Source organism: Cebus imitator, unplaced genomic scaffold, assembly GCF_001604975.1.
Source record: "Cebus imitator isolate Cc_AM_T3 unplaced genomic scaffold, Cebus_imitator-1.0 Scaffold380, whole genome shotgun sequence".
Lineage (NCBI taxonomy): Eukaryota > Metazoa > Chordata > Mammalia > Primates > Cebidae > Cebus > Cebus imitator.
Genome location: NW_016107695.1, coordinates 1754322 through 1779506, shown reverse-complemented (window position 1 = coordinate 1779506; position 25185 = coordinate 1754322). Strand labels below are relative to the sequence as shown.

General features: G+C 41.9%; 1 protein-coding gene across 23 annotated transcripts in view; it reads left to right on the top strand.

Moving 5' to 3' along the window:
• The window catches only part of AFDN (afadin, adherens junction formation factor), a 103730-nt gene extending 78615 nt beyond the window's left edge, over positions 1 to 25115 (top strand). For 7 of the 23 annotated variants that reach the window (XM_037731081.1, XM_037731075.1, XM_037731073.1 and 4 more), the window contains 7 exons: positions 291 to 476; positions 3357 to 4358; positions 6653 to 6688; positions 15303 to 15437; positions 18638 to 19148; positions 22372 to 22456; positions 23007 to 25115. In XM_037731081.1, coding sequence (XP_037587009.1) covers positions 291 to 476; positions 3357 to 4358; positions 6653 to 6688; positions 15303 to 15437; positions 18638 to 19148; positions 22372 to 22456; positions 23007 to 23160 — 2109 coding nt within the window. In that variant the 3' untranslated portion in view covers positions 23161 to 25115. Of the gene's footprint in view, positions 1 to 290; positions 477 to 3356; positions 4359 to 6652; positions 6689 to 15302; positions 17993 to 18637; positions 19149 to 22371; positions 22457 to 23006 lie in introns of those variants that run through there. The other 16 variants (XM_017507623.2, XM_017507622.2, XM_017507620.2 and 13 more) reach the window with 10 other exon arrangements.
• Positions 25116 to 25185: the final 70 nt, after the last annotated feature.

Genomic DNA, 25185 nt, shown 5'->3' with positions numbered 1-25185 from the left:
CCCTTGGAACAGCTCAGTTATCTAGTACAGTTTTTACTCTGAGTTAGCATTGATCATAATTGCTAAATCTGCAGTGTTTTATCTTTTGATTTTTAATATATTAGGTAAACCAGTTTTAAATTAAGCCTGGGCAAAATGAAATGTTATTGTTCTCAGTATGGATCAAATACTTTTTAATGCAGTACTTAACATATTTACTGTTTTTCAAATTTTAAAACAGATCATTGAAAATCAAGTTAGCCTGTATGGTTGTAAAAAGCTCGCTTTTGTTTGTTCTTCACATTTTACAGGAGCAGAGTCCTCCGCCTAGACCTGAAGCCTACCCCATCCCCACTCAGACGTACACCAGAGAGTATTTTACCTTCCCAGCTTCCAAATCCCAGGATCGGATGGCTCCTCCTCAGAACCAGTGGCCAAATTATGAAGAAAAGCCACATATGCACACAGATAGTAATCATTCCAGTATTGCAATTCAGGTTAGAAATAGAAGATTCCACACATTTTTCTCACCTCTCAAGGAGTGAAAACTGAGTTCTAAGACACGATTAATATTTTCTATGGAACAGCATTGTCGACCTTTTATTTTTTTCTTTAACGGTTTTGTGATTACATTTGAGGAAAAAGGGGGATAGAATCGAATACTTAATAAGAAAAAGGATTCTTTGTTCTCTGATGTTTGATTAACAAAATGTTAGTAATATAAGACCTTGCAATTTTTAAGACAAAGTTCACTGATTTAGAAGTGAGAAATTAGAACTCAGGTGTTATATTTTGCACTCTTTCTACTCAGAGCCGTCCTTGCCTGTGGGAGCGCATGGTGTGGCAGGGAAATGAGACAGACACATCAGACAGCATGGTCAGTGCTGCAGAAGTCCCAGTGGGGGACAGAGCTTCTCAGCCTTGGACGAGAACCTGGGCACAGCTGTGTGCACAGAAGGGACAAAGTTCACTGATTTAGAAGTGAGAAATTAGAACTCAGGTGTTATATTTTGCACTGTTTCTACTCAGAGCCGTCCTTGCCTGTGGGAGCTCATGGTGTGGCAGGGAAATGAGACAGACACATCAGACAGCATGGTCAGTGCTGCAGAAGTCCCAGTGGGGGACAGAGCTTCTCAGCCTTGGACGAGAACCTGAGCACAGCTGTGTGCACAGAAGGGCCTTCCAGGAGGAGGGCAAGGCACAGAGAAGTGCAGTAGTTCAGCAGGAACCCTGGGTGGAGGGAAGGGAATGACAGGATCTAGGGCAGCGAAGGTAGCAGGGCCAGACAGAAGGGCTTGACATGACAGCTCAGGAATTTGGGTTTTGTCCACATTAGTAGACAGGAGGTGCCATGCTGAGTAGTTAAGCTGGGGAATGTTAAATGTTTTCTTTTTAGAAAGGTAACTATTTGCATGGTGAAAGATTGGGAGAAGAAATTAAAGGTATGCTTTAAGGAACAGTCTAGGATCTGTAACAAAGATGTGCTCTGGATCACAAATGCTGCGGGAATTCTGAAGATCACGTTCTTAGAGTGGCTGGCAAAGACTAAATTGAGAGTTGAGATGGGATTTGAGCCAAGCCTTGATAAATGGGTAAATAGGCAGAGGAGAGAGGATTGCACTGAGGACCTGGACGCTGTGATACAGATGAGGAGGAGCCTGTTTTCCGAGGGCAGAAAGCACTCTTCAGGCCACAAATGTTGGCCATCAGGAGATTTCTTGTCCTTTTGTCTGGTCTGCTGGTTATTCCTCCTGTTTTCCTAGGTGGGCCTGATCACCTAGGCCCAGTCTTGGGAGTTTTGGATGTCCTCTGTCACCAAAAGCTGGAGTTCTTTGGGAGAAGCTGCCTTCCCCCAAATTTCTCTTTAAAAATAGAGTAATTTTGTGCCCTAGTTTTTCTAGTATCTTTTGTTAGAACTTAGGAGAATCTGCTTCCCATGTTCACGACAACCCGATTTATAGTGCACACATGGCATCCCATCTTTACACACATTATTTCCTGTTTTGTGGGGGTGGCATTAAGTCTTCACATTCATAGTATACAGCTGCTACCTGTTTCTACCTCACAACATGGATAAACAATACCTAGAGGAGAAAGTTGAGAAACTGAGTGTTGAATGACTGAAGAATTATGATGGGATTTAAGCAGGGAGGTGGAGAGTTCGAGCCAGCAGCCAGGGCCAGTGCAAAGTCTTAAAGGAGTAGAAGAGTGACTCAGGTCAGCCCTTCCAGCAGCAGGGAGCGGTGGTAGACACAGTCTCTGTTTTTATGTGGTCCATGGATTTCGTATCCCAGTAATGAGACTATTTCTGTGTCCTAAGTAAAGCTCTAGCAAAATGTTAGGAGTAAATGTTCCATCTTTCTTTGAGACTACTGCTTTTTGAAGCGATACTACATCTTTCTTGTTGGTTTGCTTTTTGAGAAAAAGGAAATAATTTGTTTTCCCAGCTTACATTCTTTAATTTCTACTCATTAAGAGGGCAGGAAAAAGATATTTGATGCAGCCCTCATAGTGATCACGTTTATTTGAATAGACTCCTTTCAGATGTGCCGTTTCTCAGCCTTCAGACTAGCCCTTTGGGAAAAGTACTTATTTCAGTCTTTCTCTCTCTCTCCCTCCCTCCCTCCGTCCCTCTCTCCGCACCCCCAGGGTCATTCCTGTCTCTCTCTCTCTCTCACACACACACACACACACACACACCTTCGTATTCAACAAATTTATACTAATGCATTGTAGAGCTTTGTATCTCAGATGTGTAGGAATTGTCCTTGCCTTACTGTGCACAGCTCTGTCAAAGAGCTCAGGAAGCCAGCCCTCAGCTTGTAAAATTTAGAAAGTCACAGATGGTTAAATGGTTAAGATTTAGTAATTACTCGTAATAGAAATTAGAGAAGTTCCCATTGTTAATTTTTACATATTATGACCAATCACACTCAATACTTTGAAGTCCAAGTCGCATGTCTGGCCCTGCACTGGAGATGGTGCAGGGCACTGCAGGAGAGTGAGGAGGGTGAGGATGGCCACTGGCACCGAAGGGCCTGTTTGCAGAGAGAAAGGACAGCTTTGCCTTTTTCTCCCCCATTGAGACAGAGACTGTGTTGCCCAGGCTGGTCTCAAACTCCTGGGCTCAAGCAGTCCACCCACCTCAGCCTTCCAAAGTGCTGGCATTATAGGTGTGAGCTACCATGCTCGCCCGCTTTTTATTCTTTTTACAGGTGCATTCACTGTTACTCCACATTAGCCAATGAGCTATATAGGGCAGTCTCAGTCTCTTTCTGTACATTCAACAGTTTTTCCTCTGTCTGAAGATACAATGTTTGTAGATATTTTGTAATTTCTAGTAAATGGCCAAAATATAGTTCTTTTTCTTTTTCCAGCGTGTTACACGTTCCCAAGAAGAACTTCGAGAAGATAAAGCTTACCAGCTTGAGCGGCATCGAATAGAGGCGGCTCTAGACCGCAAGTCCGATAGTGATATGTGGGTAAATCAGAGCTCCTCACTGGACTCTAGTACATCTAGCCAAGAGCACCTGAACCATTCCTCTAAGCCGGTCACCCCTGCTTCCACGCTGACCAAAAGCGGCCCTGGCCGTTGGAAAACACCAGCAGCCGTACCGGCCACCCCTGTGGCCATTTCCCAGCCTCTCCGAACAGACCTGCCTCCGCCACCCCCGCCGCCTCCCGTCCACTATGCCGGTGATTTCGATGGAATGTCCATGGATCTGCCTCTCCCACCACCTCCTTCTGTCAACCAGATAGGAGTCCCGTCTGCACAGGTGGCTGCTGCAGAACGGAAAAAGAGAGAAGAGCATCAGCGCTGGTATGAGAAGGAGAAGGCCCGCCTGGAAGAGGAGCGGGAGAGGAAGCGGAGAGAGCAGGAGAGGAAGTTGGGCCAGATGCGCACTCAGTCCCTAAACCCTACTCCGTTTTCTCCCCTGACCGCTCAACAGATGAAGCCCGAAAAGCCTTCCACCCTCCAGAGGCCCCAAGAAACCGTCATCCGGGAGCTGCAGCCTCAGCAGCAGCCCCGCACTATCGAGCGCAGGGACCTGCAGTACATCACAGTCAGCAAAGAGGAGCTTTCCTCAGGGGACAGTCTGTCCCCTGACCCGTGGAAGCGCGATGCTAAGGAGAAGCTGGAGAAGCAGCAGCAGATGCACATCGTAGACATGCTGAGCAAGGAGATCCAGGAGCTCCAGAGCAAACCGGACCGCAGCGCCGAGGAGAGCGACCGGCTGCGCAAGCTCATGCTGGAGTGGCAGTTCCAGAAGCGACTCCAGGAGTCGAAGCAGAAGGACGAAGATGACGAGGAGGAGGAGGATGATGATGTGGACACCATGCTGATCATGCAGCGCCTGGAGGCTGAACGAAGAGCGAGGGTAAAGGGGAGAGTGCTTTGGCTCTGCCTATCTGTGGGCCCTATATTCTTAGCTTCTTCGGCTTCCTTAAGGGGGTAGCTAGGCCCTGATCTTGAGAAGGATTAAAAGCGCCCCTAGGTTTATAATATTTTATTGTATGTATTACTTTTGGCTGATGTCATAGAGAAATGAGTCAGGGCTATAAGGCTAAATTTTTTGAGACATGCTTTGACAAGTATTAAATACAATTCAGATGGAACTTGATTGTTTTCATTAGCAAACTCATAATTATCTTTCTCCTTAACACTTCAGTTGAGAAAACAAGTATTTGTTAATGACCAGTAATAATCTTGATCCGGGGTTGGCAAAATTTTTCTTCCTGGGCCAGATTGATACTTTGCAGGCCATGTGGACTCTGGCAGCACCCAGCTCTGCTATTGTAGTGCAAAGCAGCCACAGAAACACATAAACATACGGGCATGTCTATGTGCAAATAAAACTTTATTTACAGAAACATAGGGCAGATCATTGGCTGGCCCCTGGTCTTGATTGTCAGCACTTTGTGGTGGTTAACAAATGAAACTGTTCAGATCATTACATTTACGGTCATTACCAAAAATAGAATCTTCACAGTAGTTGTACTGTTGAAGAAGCAAGCATTTATTGAGGTAATAAACAGTTATATTCCAACTGTAGCATAGAGATACTGAGAGATGATTTTATTATTTCTCCATATTATAAAAATATTTTTTTTAAATAAAGAACAAAAGTAAAATTTAAATTCATTTAACAATAAATTGTTATGCAAAAATTTTAGATAAAGGCAAGACTTTCTTCCTCTATAAAAAGAACTGTTAAGAATCATTTATTGTTATTAATTTGGGTATTTATTAATATTAATTTAGAGAGAATGCTGTTGACCATATTGTGTTCATGAGTTTTAGTGATTTTTTTTATTTTTTAAACACAGTGTAATATTCTGAGAAAAGATAGCCAGAGCCATGTTCTTTTTATCTTCTGGATTCTGCTTCTAATCTCAACTATTTTTTTATGCTGTTTATAGTAAAGCTCTACCAGGAGCTATTAGGTCAGACATTTTGATCTTTTTACCTCACAGTGAAATTTGACTTAGATGATAATCTGTGAGTCCTTAGATCCTTAGAGCCCAGCAGTGTGATTCTTTTTCACTTTGCTCTGCGAATTTTTTCTGAAATGTCTCTCTCTCACATACTTCTTAATAGGTACATATCTCAGCCAAAATGTGTATATATGTAAAACTTTCCCCGAAACTCAGCTTGAGTCCCCTTAGACACATAAGTTTCTTAAATGAGGCCAAAGTGTGAATTATTACATTGTTTTACTACTGTTATCATTAGTATTTGTCAAGTCATCAGTAGTAAACTTCCTGATGAGTAGCTAGCTGTGTTTACTGTAAGCACTGTTTTATTTGAAAAAGCAACCACTACATTAATAGCTAGTTTACTTTAAAATAGCTTCAAAAATACAGTACTTTAAAAGTACTATGTTCCCTGGTAAGGATTCTTGGAGTGATTGTCCCTCCCCATCAGAGCTGTCTGGGAGGTGCTGGGCCTACCGGCACTGGCACCAGGTGTCTGTTTCTCTGCCCTGGCCACTGTCACTCATGGGTACAGTAAGATGGATTCATTAGGAACCTAAGGCCCTGCTCGGCCTTGTGTTGCCCGCACCCCAAAAGCCGAGAGGATGCCTTTCCTTCACTGCATTTTCAACTCTGAATATACAGCTGTTGCCTATAGCAGATAAATCAACAGCATCAGCACTATTCACTATTGTATCCTGACAGTGGTGAAAAATTAGCAAATGCCTTGTAGTATCTCTATAATTGTTCTTTTCTGTGAGGACTAAGCTTTTGTTTGAGTCTCTCAGTTTTTCCAAATGGTTACAACATTGAATATTTCAAAGTCTTTTAGTATGAATTATGATATTTGGAAAGTTTCTTATGATAATTTAGTAAAAAAAATATTTGTTTTTTTGCTTAGTAGTGCTATTACAATTAGTATCTTGGTCTCCAAATAAGAAAGCTAAGGGAAATTTTGCTGTTTTTTATTTTCTATGTTTCCTAACGATGAAACTCATTTAATACCATGTGGGTGTTTTTCTGTTTCTGAATACTAGAAGTTAGTCTGTAGTTCTTTACCTTTCTCATCAAGTTGTCGAAACACAGATGACGCATGATAGTGACAAAATATGCCGATGGCAGATTACAGGTCTAAACCTAACTTTTTTTTCCACACTTCATCTTTCTTTTTTTTTTTTTCTTTCTCTGTTACCTGCAGCAGACTGCTATGCCAGCAATCTCTGTTCTAGATTTGGTATGTTCTTGTTTCTTTCCCTTTGGTACTTTTTTCCTGTCTTGATTTTCTTTTCTTTCAGTGGTGGCTGTTTGATGTTTTAGTAGATCGGTTCTCTGTAGGGTGTCCTCCATCAGGAGATGGGGTTCCTGACACTTTAGAAGCATGCCTTTGAATGTTCCTAGATTTAGTCAGTCTTTGCTTTTCTTCGTTAATTTTAAGTGTTACTGTTTGTTTATGGTTTTGACCCTTTCTCAGTTTCAGTCATGAATTGATTCCGTGTATTCTTACGTAGTCATAAGTACATGAACAAATGAAATAAACTTTGCAATGAGTTATTTATTTTATTCTTTTCACATTAGACATAGATTTTAAATATTCAGTTGTTACAAACTTAGTTGAAAGGGTATTGACATTATTTGCCAGTTAAGACATAACTGTCTATTGGTGGAGTAAGAGATTTCCAGTGACATGTATTCTGTTTTCTTTACTAATATAACATGGATTTTAATTCAGTTTATCAGCCATGCCAATTTATCAGTTTGCTGAAAAATACTTCAGATCATGGTCTATTGTAAATTCAAAGTGTTTATTGTCATATTGGGGAAATTTGGCTGTCATTTAGGGCCTATTATGCTTGAGTATGGTATCTTTATCACCTGCTAGACAATTACACTGTGACTGATATATTTATATAAACTTAAAGACAAATTCTAGTCAACTTCTAAAGACAAAAGTCACTATCAGACAGTACATTTAAAACTCGTGAATCACGGTTTGACTTGAATGGTCTTGTCACTAAATAATAGTCCCTTTTTCTTTTTTCCCCTCAGTTGAGCACAGTGGCAGTATTGCCTTAGAGAGGAACCCTTCTTTCCTCCCTGCCTCCCTTCCTCCCTCTACCTTCCTTCCTGCTTTCCTTTTTTTTTTTTTTTGAGGTGGAGTCTTCCTCTCTCACCCATGCTGGAGTGCAGTGGTGTGATCTTTGCTCACCATAACCTCCTTCTTTTGGGTTCAAGTGATTTTCCTGCCTCAGCCTCCCGAGTAGCTGGGATTACAGGCATGTGCCACCACCATGCCAGGCTAATTTTTGTATTTTCAGTAGAGATGGGGTTTCGCCATGTTGGCCAAGCTGGTCTTGAACTCCTGACCTCATGATCCACCCGCCGCAACCTCCCAAAGTGCTGGGATTACAGGTGTGAGCCCTTTCTTAAAAACACTTCCCCTCCTTGGTGATTGGAAGTCATATTTTCTGAGCTCTGCATTTTTTTTTTTTTTTTACATGAAAGATTTAAAAGTACACATTTTTCTCCCTACTTTATGTGTTTCAGTGTACTTATGTGTAGCTGGAAGATATTAATCAGAGTCACCTTAATGTGAGATATTAATACAGCAGATACTTGCTTAGCATCCATGGCATCGTGAGCACTGACCTGAGGCACTGAAGACACCAGCCAGCTCTGCAGGCCCAAAGAGAGTTTCTTATACTATGAAGAATTCTATGACACATGAACAGGAATACTTAAGAATAATGCTTGCAATAAGATTTTTGTTTCATAGAAATAATTTAGTTTTTCTTTCTTTAAAAGATAATTATTTTGAGCCTTAATATTTATCTTAACCACGTTTCTGAGCATTTCTTAGCCCATTTCCTGAGTAAATATTATTAACAGTACCTCATTTATAGAATAAAATATAAATATTTTATTCTATAATAAAATTTATGTTATTATTTATAAAATGTATTTTTATTAAAAATAAAAATTATGGTGGCTCATACCTGTAATCCCAGCACTTTGGGAGGCCAAGAGAGGCAAATCACGGGAGGTCAGGAGTTCAAGACCAGCCTGGCCAACATGGTGAAACCTCGTCTCTAAAATACAAAAATTAGCCGGGTATGGTGGTGGGCACCTGTAATCCCAGCTACTCAGGAGGCTAAGGGATGAGACTCTCTTGAACCCAGGAGGTGGAGGTTGCAGTGAGCCGGGATTGTACCACTGCACTCCAGCCTGGGGGATAGAGTAAGACTCTGGCTCAAAAAAAGAAAAAGAAAAAAAAAAAAAAAACTATAGAATTCTTGCTATGTAAGAATTAGCATGTTACTCTAGGAGACCCTATTCTGTTATTAGCCCTCTCCTTAATTTGGTTAAGGACAAATGTGTGACTATATATTTGGTAGTGAGTGACACTACCCAGTTCTTAAGATGTTTTCTTAGGCACATCAGGTAGGTAATCAGGTTAAATGAGGCAGATCTTTTCCTGTGTGGAAGCAGCTGAGTTTCATAAAGTTGGGAGGCTGCCTGCACTGGTTTCTGCTCTTCCCTCTGGTCTCTCTGTGACCCATCACCCCTGTCAGTGCAGGGCCAACCTTCTCCATCCTCTGTGCTCACTTCTGATCTGAGACGGCAGCACCATTTTGATGTCAGCAGTGTCCCCATTTGATTTCTAGTCCAGACTTCTTACACACTAAAGACTCAGATATCCACCTGCCAATGTAACATCTCCACATGGAGTCAAGTAAGACTTTTCGCATGCAACACGCTCAAAGTGAAATCTTTGTCTCCTTAACTCACCCTGCACTGCTGATCATTCTGTCTTCAGCCTTCCCCGTTTCAGCTGATGCTTTGAGTTGCTCAGACAAAAAACCTCACAGGCATCCATCGCCCCCTTTTTTCTCTGTTCAGAAACTCCTGGCTTGACCTCCTTAACAACCTGACCAACCTCTATGCCCCTGTCACCAGAGTTTCTCTCCTTTCCTGCCTAGGTCCCTGCGAGAGACTGGCTGGATCCCTTGGTGCTGCCTCCCAGTACCTTCACAGGACAGCCTTGACGTAGCATACAGCAATCCCACGAGAACATCTGCACTACCCTCATAAGTCTCTCCCTTTACTTAGGCAGTCCAGGGTGGCCTGGGGCCTGCAGGTGCTATTTGGTTTGTCTGGATGTCATCCCTCTTCACGCCCTCACCCACTGCCCACCAGTCTGCCTGCCTGCCTTCTAGTGACCCTCCACATGCTGGGCCACTGGGAAGGTCCCTGCCTGTCTCCATGGCTGGCTTTCTCGGCACATGCAGGTGACTCTCAAATGCCACCTTTTCAGGGGCCCACCAGTCCCCACTGCATATTGGGGGGCCCACCAGCCTCACTGTGTCCTGCTTGTTTCTCTGTGGACATGCTGTATACATTACTGTATTGGTGTGTGTCTCCTCTGGGTAGCACCACCCCCATGGGAAGAGTGACGTTCGTCCAAGTTTTCTAGAAGAGCTCTGGCATGTGGTAGGCAGCCAGTAATGCAGAGTGAGTGGGATCGGATTCCGGGCCAAGGTCCCAAGCTCTCAAAGGTGAGCTGTTAGCAGCTCAAGAGTAGAACTGTTATTAGGTCGTCTCCTAATGACTGAGGTGGTGTATAAGTCATGTTCAGACTAAAGTCTGACTTGCTGGAGGGATCTGCTTTAGCACTAGGTTATGACAAAGCCCACTGTCTTTAGAGCTTTTCCTTTGTATCCCATGGGCAAATCCAGGACACGTGGAATTCGTCAGGACGTCTGTTTTCTCCCGCAGAGTACTCTGTCCTGTCCTTGGATCCTGTCTCTACCTTGAATAGCTGGTTAGTTAGGACCATGGAGGGCGCTGACTGTGGCTGCAGCTTTGCCTGGCTGATGCCTCAGGCAGTAGCTAGTCCTCCCCCTGATGACAGGGGGTGTGGCTAATGCCTTCATTGCTCCGGATTGCCCATACTGCATATGTTCCTCTCATTTCTTCATGACGAGCCTGTTCTATGGCAGAGCACAAGGGCTGAAGCTGGCATGGAAGAAACTGGCCCAGTGTCACACAAAGCAGGTGAGAGCCAGGGTCTCTTCACCCAGCACGGGAGAGACTTGGCCAGCACAGGTCAAACATTCCTAATCTGAAAATCCAGAATCCCAGATCTAAAACTCACTGAGCACCAGCATTACACCACAAGTAGAAATTCCACACCTGACCTCAATGACAGGTTGCATTCAGAGTTTTGTTGGATGTCCAAAATTATTTAAAATACTGTACAAAATTACCTTTAGGCTATATGTATAAAGTATATATGAAACGTAAGTGAATTTCCTGTTTAAACTTGGGTCCCATCCCCAAGATATCTCATCATACATATGCAAATATTCCAAAACCNAAATCAAATTCATATTTAGACTTGGGTCCTGTCCCCAGGATATCTCTTTATGTATATGCAAATAGTCCCAAAATCAAAAAATCGTAAATTTGAAACACTTCTAGTTCCAAGCCTTTTCGATAAGGGATACTCGTATCACATGGATCAAGTGAGAGTGAAGATTTTAACCATAATTTTCTGAATTCATATTAAGTGCTCTTTGTAGGACACAAAAATGCCTGTTTTTATAACACAATAGTGGCAGGAACCCTTCTCTGGAAATTTACCTGGTTTGACAAATCTCTCAGTGGCTAGGCTCAGGTTTGTCTTGTTAACGCACTTTAGTGGGTCATCTGCTGACTCGGGGAACATGAGACAGGAGAGCTCACAGGAGAAATTCCAACCCTGGGAGTAATAGCAGTGAGAAGATGTCTTCAAAGATTTCAGCAGCCCTGCTGCTTTCCTTACACAAAACCCAAGCTGGGCCTTCCCCCATTCTGCTTTCCTCTGGTTTTTAGCATAGAACTGTAGAAACGGGCCATACCCCTCTTGAGCATCCCAGGTGTAGAAGGGGCTGAATTTAAAGCCTTATAAAAATTTCAAGCAGGAATTAGTAGGAAACCTAATTTCAGAATTGTTTCTCCAGAGAAACCTCTCTGTGGGAAGTCAGACAGTATTTTGTCTATTCACATTGGAATACCCCTGGAATGAAAATGGGCCCTGCCCAGAATATCAAAGCCATAGCATAGCTGCAGTGCATCTCCAGGAAGGCTGTTTACTCAGGGAGTTAGGAGCAGAAATATGTTCACATTAAAGCCAACATGTATGTACTACAGAGTGGAATACAGAGTTCAGTTGCATAAAAATAGTTGCCCTAAAAGAACTTCAAGTTTATGTCATAGGCCACTTGGAGCCACGCTGTCCTACCTGGAGATTACTCTGTTTAGTGTCTGCCACAAGGGCATTTCAGCAGCTGAGCTCTAGGTCTTACAACTTGTAATAAAATGGTCGTTTTACTTCAACCTTAAAGGAGTGTGTGGGCTGTGCTACAGGATCGGAGCTAACCCTTTCAGAGTACCACATGCTGTTGTGGATGGTGTTTCTGGTGTCGTTTAAGACACTCTGCCACTGTGAGAGAGAACTTCGCTTTCCTCCTGAGGAAATCGGGTTCGTGAGACAGAGACTTTTGCTTGGTCTAAAAACCAGGTGTTAGGGTACCAAAGGCACCGAAACCTTCTGATTCAGTCTTTAATTTGTAATAAATGATATAATCAGGAATTTTCTTCATGTTTTTGTCCTTAAAATTTTTTTAGGGTAGACATTTTTAATGGGAGGAAGGATGCACAGAAAAAGTCTGTAGAGAAAAAGGCTTTAACAGAGTCGTGTTTTCAGTGATTTGTCAACAAGTAAAGGGTATTATAACCCTGTTTTATGTTCAGATACAAGTTTCATTTTCATGGTACAAAATTATAAACACAAAGACCTGAATGTGTGTGTGTGTGTGTGTGTGTGTGTGTGTGTATCCTGAAAATATGAAAACACTTGTTTTGGGGAATGTGGACTACCCGTATAGCAGAACCTTGGTTCAAGCTTGCCGTATACTGGCTCTGAAATCCCAGCATAATAGTTCTTGATTTAGAATAACTTTTAGTCTGCATGGTCTTGATTCATCAGGTAATAGTTTTTTTTTTTTGTTTTTTTTTTTTTTTGAGTCGGAGCTTCACTCTTGTTACCCAGGCTGGAGTGCAATGGCGTAATCTCGGCTCACCGCAACCTCCACCTCCTGGATTCAGGCAGTTCTGCCTCAGCCTCCTGTGTAGCTGGGATTACAGGCACGCGCCACCATGCCCAGCTAATTTTTTGTATTTTTAGTAGAGACGGGGTTTCACCATGTTGACCAGGATGGTCTCGATCTCTTGACCGTGTGATCCACCCGCCTCGGCCTCCCAAAGTGCTGGGATTACAGGCGTGAGCCACCAGGCCCGGCCAATAGTTATTTTTTTAGTCGATTCTGCTCTTCCCTTAAATATCACTTCCTGCAAGGCTACTTTGGTAGCATGTAACTTTTCATTCTTTTAATCAAAGTGCTAATGTAATAGGCAGTTTGCACTGGATTGAAGGATGATTAAGTTTGTAATTTAAGTTCAAACATCCTTTAACTGTTACTGAATGTAAGTAAGCCATACAATTCAATATATCGTTTTAAGCTATTATTTTGAGTAAATTAAGAAATTCTCATTTTTTTCATTAATGCTTTGTGAAAAGTGGGAGTAAAGCAACATAGCTTTAAAGAACAAAACAATTTATGTTTTGGAAATGGAAATAGATGAATTAGCCAAAGAGTAGAAAGAAACTGTCCTGATTACACTGGTGCTGGTTAATTTGCCTCTTTCACAAATAGTAAATAATGAGCTGAATGCAAGAGGGGCTCCTCGCTTACTGCCTTCCAGATTTGGAAGAATCGAGGTTTTTAAGAAGAAAGTGCCTGTTTATAGATTTATAAGGAAGCGTCTGTACTTAAACAATTATGAAAATGATCATTGTTCTGATTTCTTAAAATATGCCTCTATTTGAAAGAACTGGTTGGCTCTATCATTGTGTAACACTTTCTCGCTCAGCACTTACTTTTAATCAGGGCTAGAAAATATTAACATAAATTAGTTTGTGCTTTGTTGGAAAGGCAAAGACCCATGTTATATTGATGCAATTTTACATTCCACCCTTAATTACTTTTCTGTAGAATGTTTAATACCGTCACTTGCTTTATTTTCCCATTTTTGTTTCTGCACTGTTTCTCATCACTTCTCCAGACCCCTGAAATTCTTGCTGAACGTTTCCATCCTTTGCTGTGGCCTCTTGGGCAGGAAGCCCATGGGGAGCTGTGGCTGGTTCTCAGGGGCAAGGCATCCCTGACTGCTTCCTTCTGGATTGTTAGTGGCATCCTCTCCTGCCATAAACACCCTCAAAGCTAGTCATCCCAATATCCCTCTGGGGTATGAATAGGTTATTCTAAAGAGACAGTTCAATTATTTGTCTCTTTGAGAAGGCAATTTTATTTTTTTCTAAGATGTTTTATTATTGTTTATTGGCATGAAAAAGCCTAATAACACAGGTTAATTTCTTTTTTCTCACCAGATATAGTTTTTTCTTCGCAGAAATCAAGGGAGAGTGAAATTGTTAGATTTTTATTTTAATAAAAATACATACAAACACAATTCAAATCCCAGAAGTTAGCACTCTTATATTTCTGCTACAATTTATAGACAAACTGGTAATTCTGTAGAAATTGAAACACATAGAAATTTTATGTAGGGTATTCCTGCAGAGGTTAGAGATTGAACTAGATTAAACCAGATGGCTTTAAGTTTCATTTTGATCCTAGAAATATTGATTCATGATGTATGATAACAGAGCTGTGGGTGTTCCTGTGGCCCGGGTCTGTGCCAGCTCAGAAGGAAATGGAGAGCACAGTTTTCAAAGTTACCATTATCTTAGACTAGAACAACAGAAAGGGAGAGTCTTGCTATTCTGCACTGGTTGTTAATCCAGGGTTTTTCTTGAGAAGAGGTATTTCCAACCTGTAGTGCATAGAGATGTGAGCAGAAGGATGAAGGAACTAAAATCAAAAAGAAGAAACTTAGGTATTTGAAGACATCCTTAACTGTATGAGTGATATGAAGGAAAGATGTTTTTTTGTGTGTTGTTACAAAAAGGCAGAACTTGAATGACCAAAAAGAGAAAAACAATCAATAAATTGTTAACATAAGAACTTCTTGACTAGTGGTTACCTGAAAACAGAATGGATTGTATTGACTCAGAGGTCAACATTAGGTCCACACAGAAGAGAGCTGAGTAGGGCTCCTTCCCGTCTCAGTCTCAGAGTCCATGGTGCAGAGTTGAGGGTACTCCTGAGTTGGGTGGGAGGGAATTCTTGAAGTCCAGGGTGGGATGTGGAGGGAGCTGATGGCAAAGAGCCGAGGAGAGAGAGTGGCAGGCCTTGGTCCCTGGAAAAGATGGACAACTACCTGACCCACTAGAGTCACATCAGCTGCTTCTGGTCCCACCTACAGAGAGACGAGTGGGGGCCTCCATCTTCTACAGGACATTCTTAGTGGAAATTAAAAGGGGATGAGGGGAGAAGGTGTGTAAGTGTGTTCTGCGGTCCATCAAGTGGGGTCTGTCTGTTTGAGCCTATTAATTTACATGAATAGGTTAACTAAATTTGTTCTAGTAAAGGAATTGTGCTTGTTGAATGTGTGAATGTATATGATAACTCTGGGATTTGTGGAAACAGTTTTTAGGTACTTTATTTTAAAAGCGTAGAGCTAAAAATAAAGTTTTACCTTCCAACAGTGATTTTAAACTGGTATTTTGTATTTAACTTTCTGTGTGTGTGTGTATGTGTATGTGTGTGTCTACTTGTCTTAATGTGAGCATTTTATGTCTTGTGTTGTTGGAGCTTATAGAGGGAAAGTTAATGTCAGTCTGTTGTTAGTTGCAGGACGAGGAGCGGAGGCGACAGCAGCAGTTAGAAGAGATGCGTAAACGCGAAGCAGAAGACCGAGCAAGACAAGAGGAAGAGCGCCATCGGCAGGAGGAGGAGCGAACAAAACGAGACGCTGAAGAAAAGGTTATGGTCCTCTAAGGGCAGCTAGAATGTTACCAAGTTAGCCTGAACGTAATCGATTGGCTGGGGCAGAGCGGGCTGGAAGTTCTGTGTGTCTTAAGATGCACAAGGCAGAGCAGGGCCTGGCTCCCCAGCTTTTGTGATTGGACCAGCAACTCTACCCCATCTGGCCCACCTACCTCTCTTCTGGACTGTCTCCAGATCCCTTTATCTGCCGAATTTTGTCTCCCTCAAACTTCTGAACTCTTGGGTGTGTGTAGCGGTGAGCCTCTTTGCAAAGGGTTCGTTTCCTCGGGCACTCATCTTTACTGGACATGGCCCAGCTTGTCATTGTGAAGGTGACATTTGTTCAGTGATTGTTTAAATGGCATGTGGACCATGGGAAGCAGCAGGAGCATAGTAAGACAGTCGGCTGCTATCCAACATTTCAAATAGATGGTTTACTCAAATCACTCCCTTCTGGTTGATGGTAAAGAGAGCAGATGGCTTAGAAAACCTGATACAGGAAGATTTAGTATGTAATCCACTAAATATTCTGAGTTATTTATTTTCATGTGTGTGTGTGTTTTTAAGTCAAGTACTCCTTTTAATTGAATTTTAAAATGACAGCGAATTTTGACATTCTGAGAAATGGGTACTTTGAGATGTTGCTCTCCAGATCTCCCTTCATCCTGTGTGTGTGGCCGACGCCCTCTGGATGAAGAGACAATAGCCATTGAGCTCTCTGTGGGGGCCTATCTCATCCCGGGGGGACTGTGTGTTGCTCTGTGTGGTTTGAGAGAAGCTATTCTTCTCTGTTACTTCCCTTCTATGAAGGTAGAAGCTTTCAGTGCTACAACTTCTGATGGGGGAAAATTTAGTTTTTATTAATAATTCCGTCTTTGATAGTCTAGTGAACTATATTAATAGAACAGTGTACTGTTCACAGAAAAGAACTTGTAGGGAGTTTTTTGTAGTGATACAATCTTTTAGGATACACAACAGTCTAAGAGTAAGCTTGGTAGATATGATGCGATTCACTTAAATGGAATGGAGTGAGTAATGTAAGGACACACACCTGGATTCAAATTAGTGATTTCTGCATTTTGTAGACCTTTGCCCTTCAAGTTTATCATCATATTATCTGTTGAGTCTGAACAGCATTTGAAATCCTCTGAAAGAGTTTGAGCTTTCAGGATTAGGTTTCCCTGTGAGTCTTTCACTTGTGTAATGGTAAGTCAAACTTGATGATCTTTTAAGGAAATTAGATTTCCAGAATGCTGAGCTGCTTGATGTCTAAGTGTTGATGGTGTTTGCTGTTGCTTTGCTGTTCCATGACAGCCTCTCTGGCTGCTTGGAGGGCTGTGCTTTTCCAGGGCAGTGCCAGCTTGACTGTCCCAGGCCCCGCACAGTGCCCATTGCTATAGGTGGGCCCAGTCCTGGCCATGCTGGGCCTCAGCAGGGCCAGTCGGGTTATCACGGCAGTGCAGTCGGCATGCAGAGAGGACCAGGCCATGTTTTTCCTATGTGGAGAAACGGGTTATTTAATTTTTCCAGCGTGTTTTTATAACTCATGCTTATGTCAAATATACTTGATTTAGTAACTGCTTCTGTAACTAAGTGGTCACTGTAAAAAGAAGGCGAGTAACCTATTTTTGTATCAGAATGTCCAAAACTGATAGGTTTGGTTTGTTTAGAAAAATGTGCCATTCATGCATTTGTTTGGTAGAATAAAGTCATCTTATAATTGTATCTGCTCTTGGTATAACTAAAAGAGGATGTTTTGATTTCTCCCTAAAATGTTATCAAGCAACTGTTCTTCATGTTAATACTAAGATTCTTGATGCTTGCATTTAAAAGCCACAAGAAGTCATTCTGGTTTGATTCCTCCAAGGGAACACTTACTTTGTGTAGACAAGAAGATAAGAGTCTTTCCTTCAGGATTCTTAAACATAGAGCAAGAAGATATAATGAGAAATTGGGCTCAGGGCAGTAGTTGGGGTTGGCATTTATTCTTAAGAGTTTTCTCCCTCAAAAGGTGAAGCAGTGACATTGTGTGTTCACTCTGTGTGTGTGTGTGTGTGTGTGTGTGTGTGTGTGTGCGCGCGCGCGTGTGTGTGCGTGTGTGTGTGTGTGTAGCGCTCTGGAGGGCGTAGGGCAAAAATACAGTATGAAATTGAAAATAGGGGCTAACAACTTTTAACTGAATACCAGCAAGGTCTCTAAAATTAGTTTTCTTTGGTTGAATGAGTTTAAAATTCATTGTACTTCATTTCACCACATTAAACATTTACTCAAGGCAGTTTATTCTGTTTGGTCTTTCACCCCCTTCTGATTTACTTTTTCTTGTGCTCTAAAACTTTTGTCAATCCTTTAACAAAACTGTGCTGTTACTTTTTTTTAATGTTAAAAAAACCTTAACACTGTCAACTGTAGCTTGTTCAGATGTATGTCAGAAAAAAATGTACAGTATGTGTCAAAATATATTTGAATATCTTGCTGTTAATGCCTGGCTCTCTAATTTTCTGTGTGTTAGGGAGTTTATTAGGATTTGAAATATAAGTTAAGAACTGTGGAAATCATATTTTTTAAGATTGTTGCTTTGGGAAAATGAGTGTTTTGTTTTGCTTTTTTTTTCCATTTACGGTTTCTGGTTGACTTCCTTCCTAATAACTGGAAATAAACAGGGTGGTTGTATCGCGTCCTCCTTGTTCAGGAAGGACTGCTCTTTTGCATTCACAAGGCTCAGTGAAAAAGTGTGAAGGTTGCCTTTCAGAAAGTGCTGGCTGTAGAAAGCCAGTGACAGTCTGTTTTTAGTTTTGCATTACCTTTAAACACAGCAGTAACAGGTAAGTTAATATCCTCCCAGAAACAGAAGAGGAGAGAGACAAGGAAGTAGCAGGAGCTCAGAGGAAGGAAAGCAGAGGAGAATTAAGTCCACTGGGATAATGGAGAGGCAGCAGTGACTGGGAAGCAGGAGCCTGAGAGGTCATCCATGCCGTGCTTTTGAGCAGCTTTCTGTCCAATAATGCAGAATAGTATGAACGTATGTAAGTCTAGGGAGAAGACTCTCTGGATGGACCTGTTGCTTTTGTCATAGTAATTGTGACTATTAAACTTTGACGTCAGTGTGGTGATGAGGACTGTTCCCTGTGAAGGCCCAGTGGGTCAGCTGTTGCCTTCTGACCTCTGACCTTTACACTCTTGTCTATTCTCGCCCGCAGAGGCGACAGGAAGAAGGGTATTACAGCCGCCTGGAAGCTGAGAGGCGCAGACAGCACGACGAGGCGGCACGCAGGTTGCTGGAGCCCGAGGCGCCCGGTCTGTGCCGCCCTCCGCTTCCCCAGGACTACGAGCCCCCGTCCCCGTCCCCCACGCCCGGCGCCCCTCCTCCCCCGCCTCAGCGAAACGCCTCCTACCTCAAAACACAGGTCCTCTCCCCTGACTCGCTGTTCACTGCCAAGTTTGTTGCGTACAATGAGGAGGAGGAGGAGGACTGCAGCCTAGCAGGTCAGGATGAGTATGCCAGCACAAGAAGGTTTCATGGGGACCTTCTTCCTGGCCCCTTTAAGCCACGGCCGTCCCCCTGCCAGCCACGCCCGGCCTCCGATGGCATCTTTCTCTCCAACTCATTCCAGCCACCCTCAGCCAAAGCCAACAGTACTGCTCACAAAAAAGACCAGCCCCCGCCCCCTCCAAAAAAATCCAGCTTCTGCCATCCCAGCCACTGCAAAGGTAGAGGTAAAAGATTGACAAATCAGCTCTCTTTGTCTTAATGATTGGAACCTTGGCATCTCTCTGCACACTTGCCCTGTAGTATGGTCCATGATGATCGTACTTGCTTTGAAATTTGGATGTCACATGATCACTGGTCTCAGCATGGTGATCTTCCTCTGCCGCTGATTGTCATGTCTGTGCTGATACTTTTTAGTAGATATCTTAGTACTTTGATTTCTTCTACACTCGAAAAAGCTCCATTTCTTTGATCAGCTGACAATCAGTCCTTCTCTTGTTCCCAAATAATCTGAAGTACTGTTGGTCTTGGCTTCCTCTTTCTACCTCTGCAAATGATCTTATATTTGTTTGAATAAGTACCTTTTCACATATTTTAGTGTCCCTAAAGACAAAGTGTTAAAATCACATTGTAAGTGTTCCTTATTGAATGTGGGTAGAAGTTTCTGTTCTGGGTTAAGTAGCCTATGGAGTAAATCATACACTGTGATGGTGGTTTGGTTGGTGTGGTTGGAGCATCTGCTAGGCTAGTTAAGTTAGCTTTGTAGTCTCAGTGCAGGCTGCCTCACACCAGGGCAGAGGCCCAGTCATAGTGAAATTCCTCTCATTTATTTTTCATCTAACTGGCTTCACTCCTTCCTGTTATCTGCACTCTTAGCACCAAGTAACACCATCAGCCAGACCTTAGCAGGCATGCAGCTGCCATTAGCTAAACCACCCCCGGAAGCTGACTGTAGAGCAGGGTAGCTCTGCGGGGATGGTGTCTAGAGGCTGTCACGGGACAGCTCTGCGGGGACGGTGTCTGGAGGCTGTCACGGGACAGCTCTGCGGGGACGGTGTCTGGAGGCTGTCACGGGACAGCTCTGCGGGGACGGTGTCTGGAGGCTGTCACGGGACAGTTCTGTGGGGGACAGTGTCTGGAGGTTATCACGGGACAGCTCTGCGGGGACGGTGTCTAGAGACTGTCATGGCTCTGTGGGGGACAGTGTCTAGAGGCTGTTACGGGACAGTTCTGTGGGGGACAGTGTCTGGAGGACGTCGGGGGACAGTGTCTGGAGTATATCATGGGACAGCTCTGCAGGGACGGTGTCTAGAGCTGACAGCCTCTATGGGGACGTGTCTAGAGGCTGTCACGGGATGGTTTTGCAGGGGACAGTGTCTAGAGGCTGTCACAGGCATACACTCAGCAGTCAGTGTTTTCGAGATAGCGTGTTTAAAATATAACTGAATTTATAAGGATTCAGATTTCACACTAATCTTACCTTAAATGAAACTGGAATTCTGGCACTAAACATCTTCAGATACAGGAGTGTTACTTTTAATGAGTGTATCAGAGTCTTCCAAATCCTGCATCATTCTGCATAAACAGTGCATGGGACTCAACAATTCTGAAAGAAGAATATTCTAAATCTTGGTGTAACTGTCACTCAAATAACAGATGAGTTTTGCCAGAATTCTGTCTTCCTCCCTCCCCCAGATCAGAACTTTGATCTGCTTTGAAGGTTTAATAATAGTTAGGTGGAATCACTTTAGAAGCCAGAATTAAATCTTCCTATGAAATATCGGTTGTAAATATCTATGATTCACCTTTTAGAGAAATTTATGGAATAATCGTAAATTTTGAAGCAGAATGCCATCAGTCTCCTTGTATGAATTGTATAAGCTGAACTTAGAGACATTTCTAAGTGTCATGACAGAAACGTGGGGTTTGGTAGCCAAGTATTAACAGTGAGGTGTCACTGCTCACCATCTTGGCTCTCAGTCCTACCACTAACCCTTATTTTACTTCACACGTGAAGTACCACACAGGACAAGGTCATAGCCTACATCCGTTTGCTCGGCCTCTTTGAAGACTTCTTCGTAATGTACAGAGCCATCTGCACTGTGTGCGGGGCACATTCTGATCTTGCCTCCCTCATTTTGCTAGCATAGCATGTCTCATTCCTTGCTCAGCTCTGCTTCTGTCGGGAGCGCTCAGTAAAGCATGCTTCTGCAGGTAGACTTGGCTTCTTCCACTGGGCAGTGAGAGGAACAGCATTAGGGAGTGAATTAGAATGAGTAATAACAGATTTGAACATAACACCATATGAAAGATTCATCACTAAAGCTCTTTGAAAATGATCCGTGATATGGAGTATTCATAGAGAATCAGCTGAAGGTGTTTGATACTCGAAGTCTAAAAGTTCTGAAAATTTTGAAGAATTAATTTTACCAGTGGGAAAAGCCAGTATCATTCTTAAAAGAAAGCTCAAAAGATACAACATAATGTTTTTTTAAAAAGGCAAGATAAAAAATTTGGAATTAAAATGGAAAAAATTTCTCTATGCAGCAGTTTATCTAAAGGCCCACTATCGATTGTCATAAGGTAGAGCAGTGTTTTTGTTGAGTCTTTTGAGTCTTTGCTGAGGATGGTGTCCTCGCAGTGGTGGTGGGAAGTCTGACTAAAGGGGCAGTGCAAAGAGGCACCTTCAAAAGTCAGCTCTGCCCGTCTGCAGTCCGCAGATGAGTTCCGCACAGCAGGTGCTTTTATATAAGAAGAGAAACAAAAATGCATTTTTGTGCAAGTTGTTTGAAAAAGAATTTTGATGTGAAAATATTGAACTATTGTGGCCTGTTTAATCCAGTATTCATTGCTGTCAGTGTTTGCTGAATAGTTTGAGCATTTATTACTCCAGCCTGTATTCCACCGTAAGCAGATTTTTCAAGTGTGAATTTTTCTAATGCTACAATTAATAGAAATACATTAATACTGATTCACTGCATTATGATTTTAATGATATGACATTTATTGTTACTTGGATACACTTAGTGATATTACTTGGATACGTTTAACACGTGTCTGCATCACGTCTTTTGATCCTCAGCAAGCCACTGAGGTCAGTGGGAACAGGGCAGATGTCGCCGGTTGGTTGGTGCTACACCAACACCACCCGTAGTTGCTCTGCCACTCAGAGGCAGAGCTGGGCCATGGGCAGTATTCCTCTCTAATAATGAAGGGCATGAGGTCAGTTTTTTAGCACCTTTTGAGAGTAGTAATTGGATTACTCAGGCCGCCGATAGAGAAGAATTTCAAATTGTTGAAACTTTGATAGAATATAAAGGGTCTTTTACCATCCTACTTAATCAGTAAAGGTATTTTTTATTCTCTGAGCACTGCCTCTTTATCAAGAGTAAAGCTTGGAAATAATCAAGTACTTTAACTTGTATTGTTTCTTTCACGGAAAAGGGCCAAACTCTTACCCAGGATCTACTGGGGCAGCTGTTGGAACCCATGAGGCGTATCGGGATGCAAGGAAGAAGCACTCAAAAAGGTACGTACGGTTGTGCTAGACGGGGCCCTTGTCTGTACCTGACCCTTTCCTTCTTCACAGCGCTTCCCAGTCGTATCAGCAGATTTCCTGGCTTCGCTCTCTGCCCTAGCTGTTCTTAAAACATGGAATTTGAACTAATCAGAAAAAACATCAGGACCATTCTATCGCTTATTATTAAATTTGGTATATTTAGAGATGCCTCTCAGGTACATGTAAGATTCCTTAAAATGCTGTATTTTTCAACTGTACCCCTCAGGTGACTCTTGTTTAACTGATAAGAATTGCCTGCCTCCTAAAATCCAACTTGCAGGTTTTTCGAGAGTTGAATATGATTGTGGAAAGTGAATGTTTAGTAAAGAGAACATGTTGCCCTTTTTTTCTAGATGGGTTTAAATACAGCCCCTGTAATTGCAGTGACAGGAAAGGTTATCACACAATTTAACGAAGAATGAGTCTGAAAATTGTAATTGCCCATTATGCAAACGTATGTGATTGTTGGCAGGTTGTTTGTAGTTTGTCCGGTAATCTTTTGTGTTGCCCTCTTACGCAGCCAAGATGCAGATGTCCCTGGAAGTTCTGGGGCCCCTGAAAACTTGACATTCAAGGAACGCCAGCGTCTTTTTTCACAAGGTCAAGATGTATCCAATAAAGTGAAAGCTTCTCGTAAATTAACAGAACTGGAGAATGAACTGAACACAAAATGAAAAACAAATGAGGAGGACACCTTGTCTTTACCCAAAATCTTCTCAGCTGTGGGTGTGTAGGTGTGAACTTAAGAGGAAAGGGGAGGGGTTATATTTCTAAGTGATTTATCATTTCTGTTTCTACAATTGTTGGGATTTAGAAATGTTTTCATTCCAAGAAATTTTATTTTACTTTATCATGAGGTTGCCATTTATGTAATTTAAACACTGTCTAATTTCTTAATTATCTAACTCACATGAAGATAAGTTTTTTGTTGGTTTCTTTTTTGGAGTCTTGAGTTTGAAGGGGACAGCACTAAGGGCAGGAGGGAGAATGGGTGTGTCTTCTGTCCCATCTTCCCTCCGTCATCCACCGAGGAGCACAGAGAAGTTCTGTTTCTGTTCCAGAAACTTCATTCTTGCTGTCAAGCAGACAATAGCTTGAACTCCTCCGACTCTGGTTGGCTGTGTTTCGTAGTGACCACACTCTCTTCTGCCCAAGAAACAACATATGACAACATGCTCCTCTCATGTCCCCTGACCCTGATCATTCTAGTCTGCATCGTGAAATGGTTTAGGCCAAAGCTTCCTGTGCAGTGATGCACATCCAAGACTTCCATCTCATTCCTCGCAAACCTGAGCTCTCCTCATCAATTCTAAATATTTGATTATTTTTAATTCTGAAAGAAGAAAATTTTGAGGATTTAAGCTTAGGGGATTTTATTTTTATAAATACCAGATTATTGTTAGACTTAATAAATCACTGGTGAATTTGAAGATGACAGTTACATTAGAAAGTTAATACTTCAGCTCTTCCAAGGCATCTGTAAAATCTCATTTGAGCAATGTTCATGTGACTGGGAATAACAAGAATGGGAGATGAGTAGGGACCCTCAAGCACAGCTGTCACTCAGAATTTTAAATTTGAAGAAAAAATACATTTTTCATCTGTATGCCATCAGGAAAAGGAAGGAATTCAACAACAGGGCATCTGTAACTTAAATATTGTAAGAATAACTCATAGGGAAGTTCAAGCTATTTTTTTATACTATAATAGAGTTATTTAATTTTAATTTGTTGAATTATTAGTTACCACTGTCATTTCTTCAGCTATAGATATGTGGCTGATGTTGGGGAGACGGACCTCAGTGTGTTTTATGTTGTCTGGTGTTAAGATAATAAATTACTTTGTGATTACAGCAAATTTTCTATTTGACAAAGCCCTCAGTGGGGTCCAGATGATTTTTCTGTACCATATTGTTCTCTTACACATATATATGTTAGGGAAAAATGCACACTTTCAAAGAGAACCATAGGGGCTTTTACTGCCTTAGAAATCACTTTTAATAAGAGTTGTATGATAAATCATTAAAATGCGAGTGTAAATATTTTTTTATGTCTATCAGGGTTCTTATTTGAAAGTGTGCTCTTACTGTTTCCTTGTTTGAGTAAGAGAGTGAAATGGTTCTGGGTGTTTCGGAGGGGTCTGCTTGCTTGTAGCAGAAGTTCTAGGAAAAGCAGGCGCCTCCCAAATATCTTGAGAACACTGGCAGCCTTAGGTGACTAAATCCACACTTCCTTAAAAGAGATATAGATGAGTTTTCTGTTAATATATAGAGAAATACACATGACAACATGCAAATACATGTAAATATCTACATACAGGGATATTTGTACGTGTGGTTGTAAAACCCATCAACAAGTGGATTTGGCCATCTTTGGGCAATTAGGTCAAATGTGAATATGTGTAAAAGTGCTTTTCATAACTGCATTACTATGGAGAAAACATCCAAACTGCTGTAGTTTCCATTTCTACTGTATTTCAGTTGCAATCTATTTTTAATAAACTTGGTATGTATTTAAGTGTATTTGCTATTGTTTTGAAAGTGCTGACAAAGTTTATATTTGTAACATCAGCCTTCCTCGCCTGTCTCTTTCCATCTGTCTACTCTTTATTAAACACTTACTGAATATGACTTCCGTGTCAGGTAGTGTTTTTAATTTGTGGGGAAGTGTTCTTTTTTTTTTTTTTTTTTTTTTTTTTTT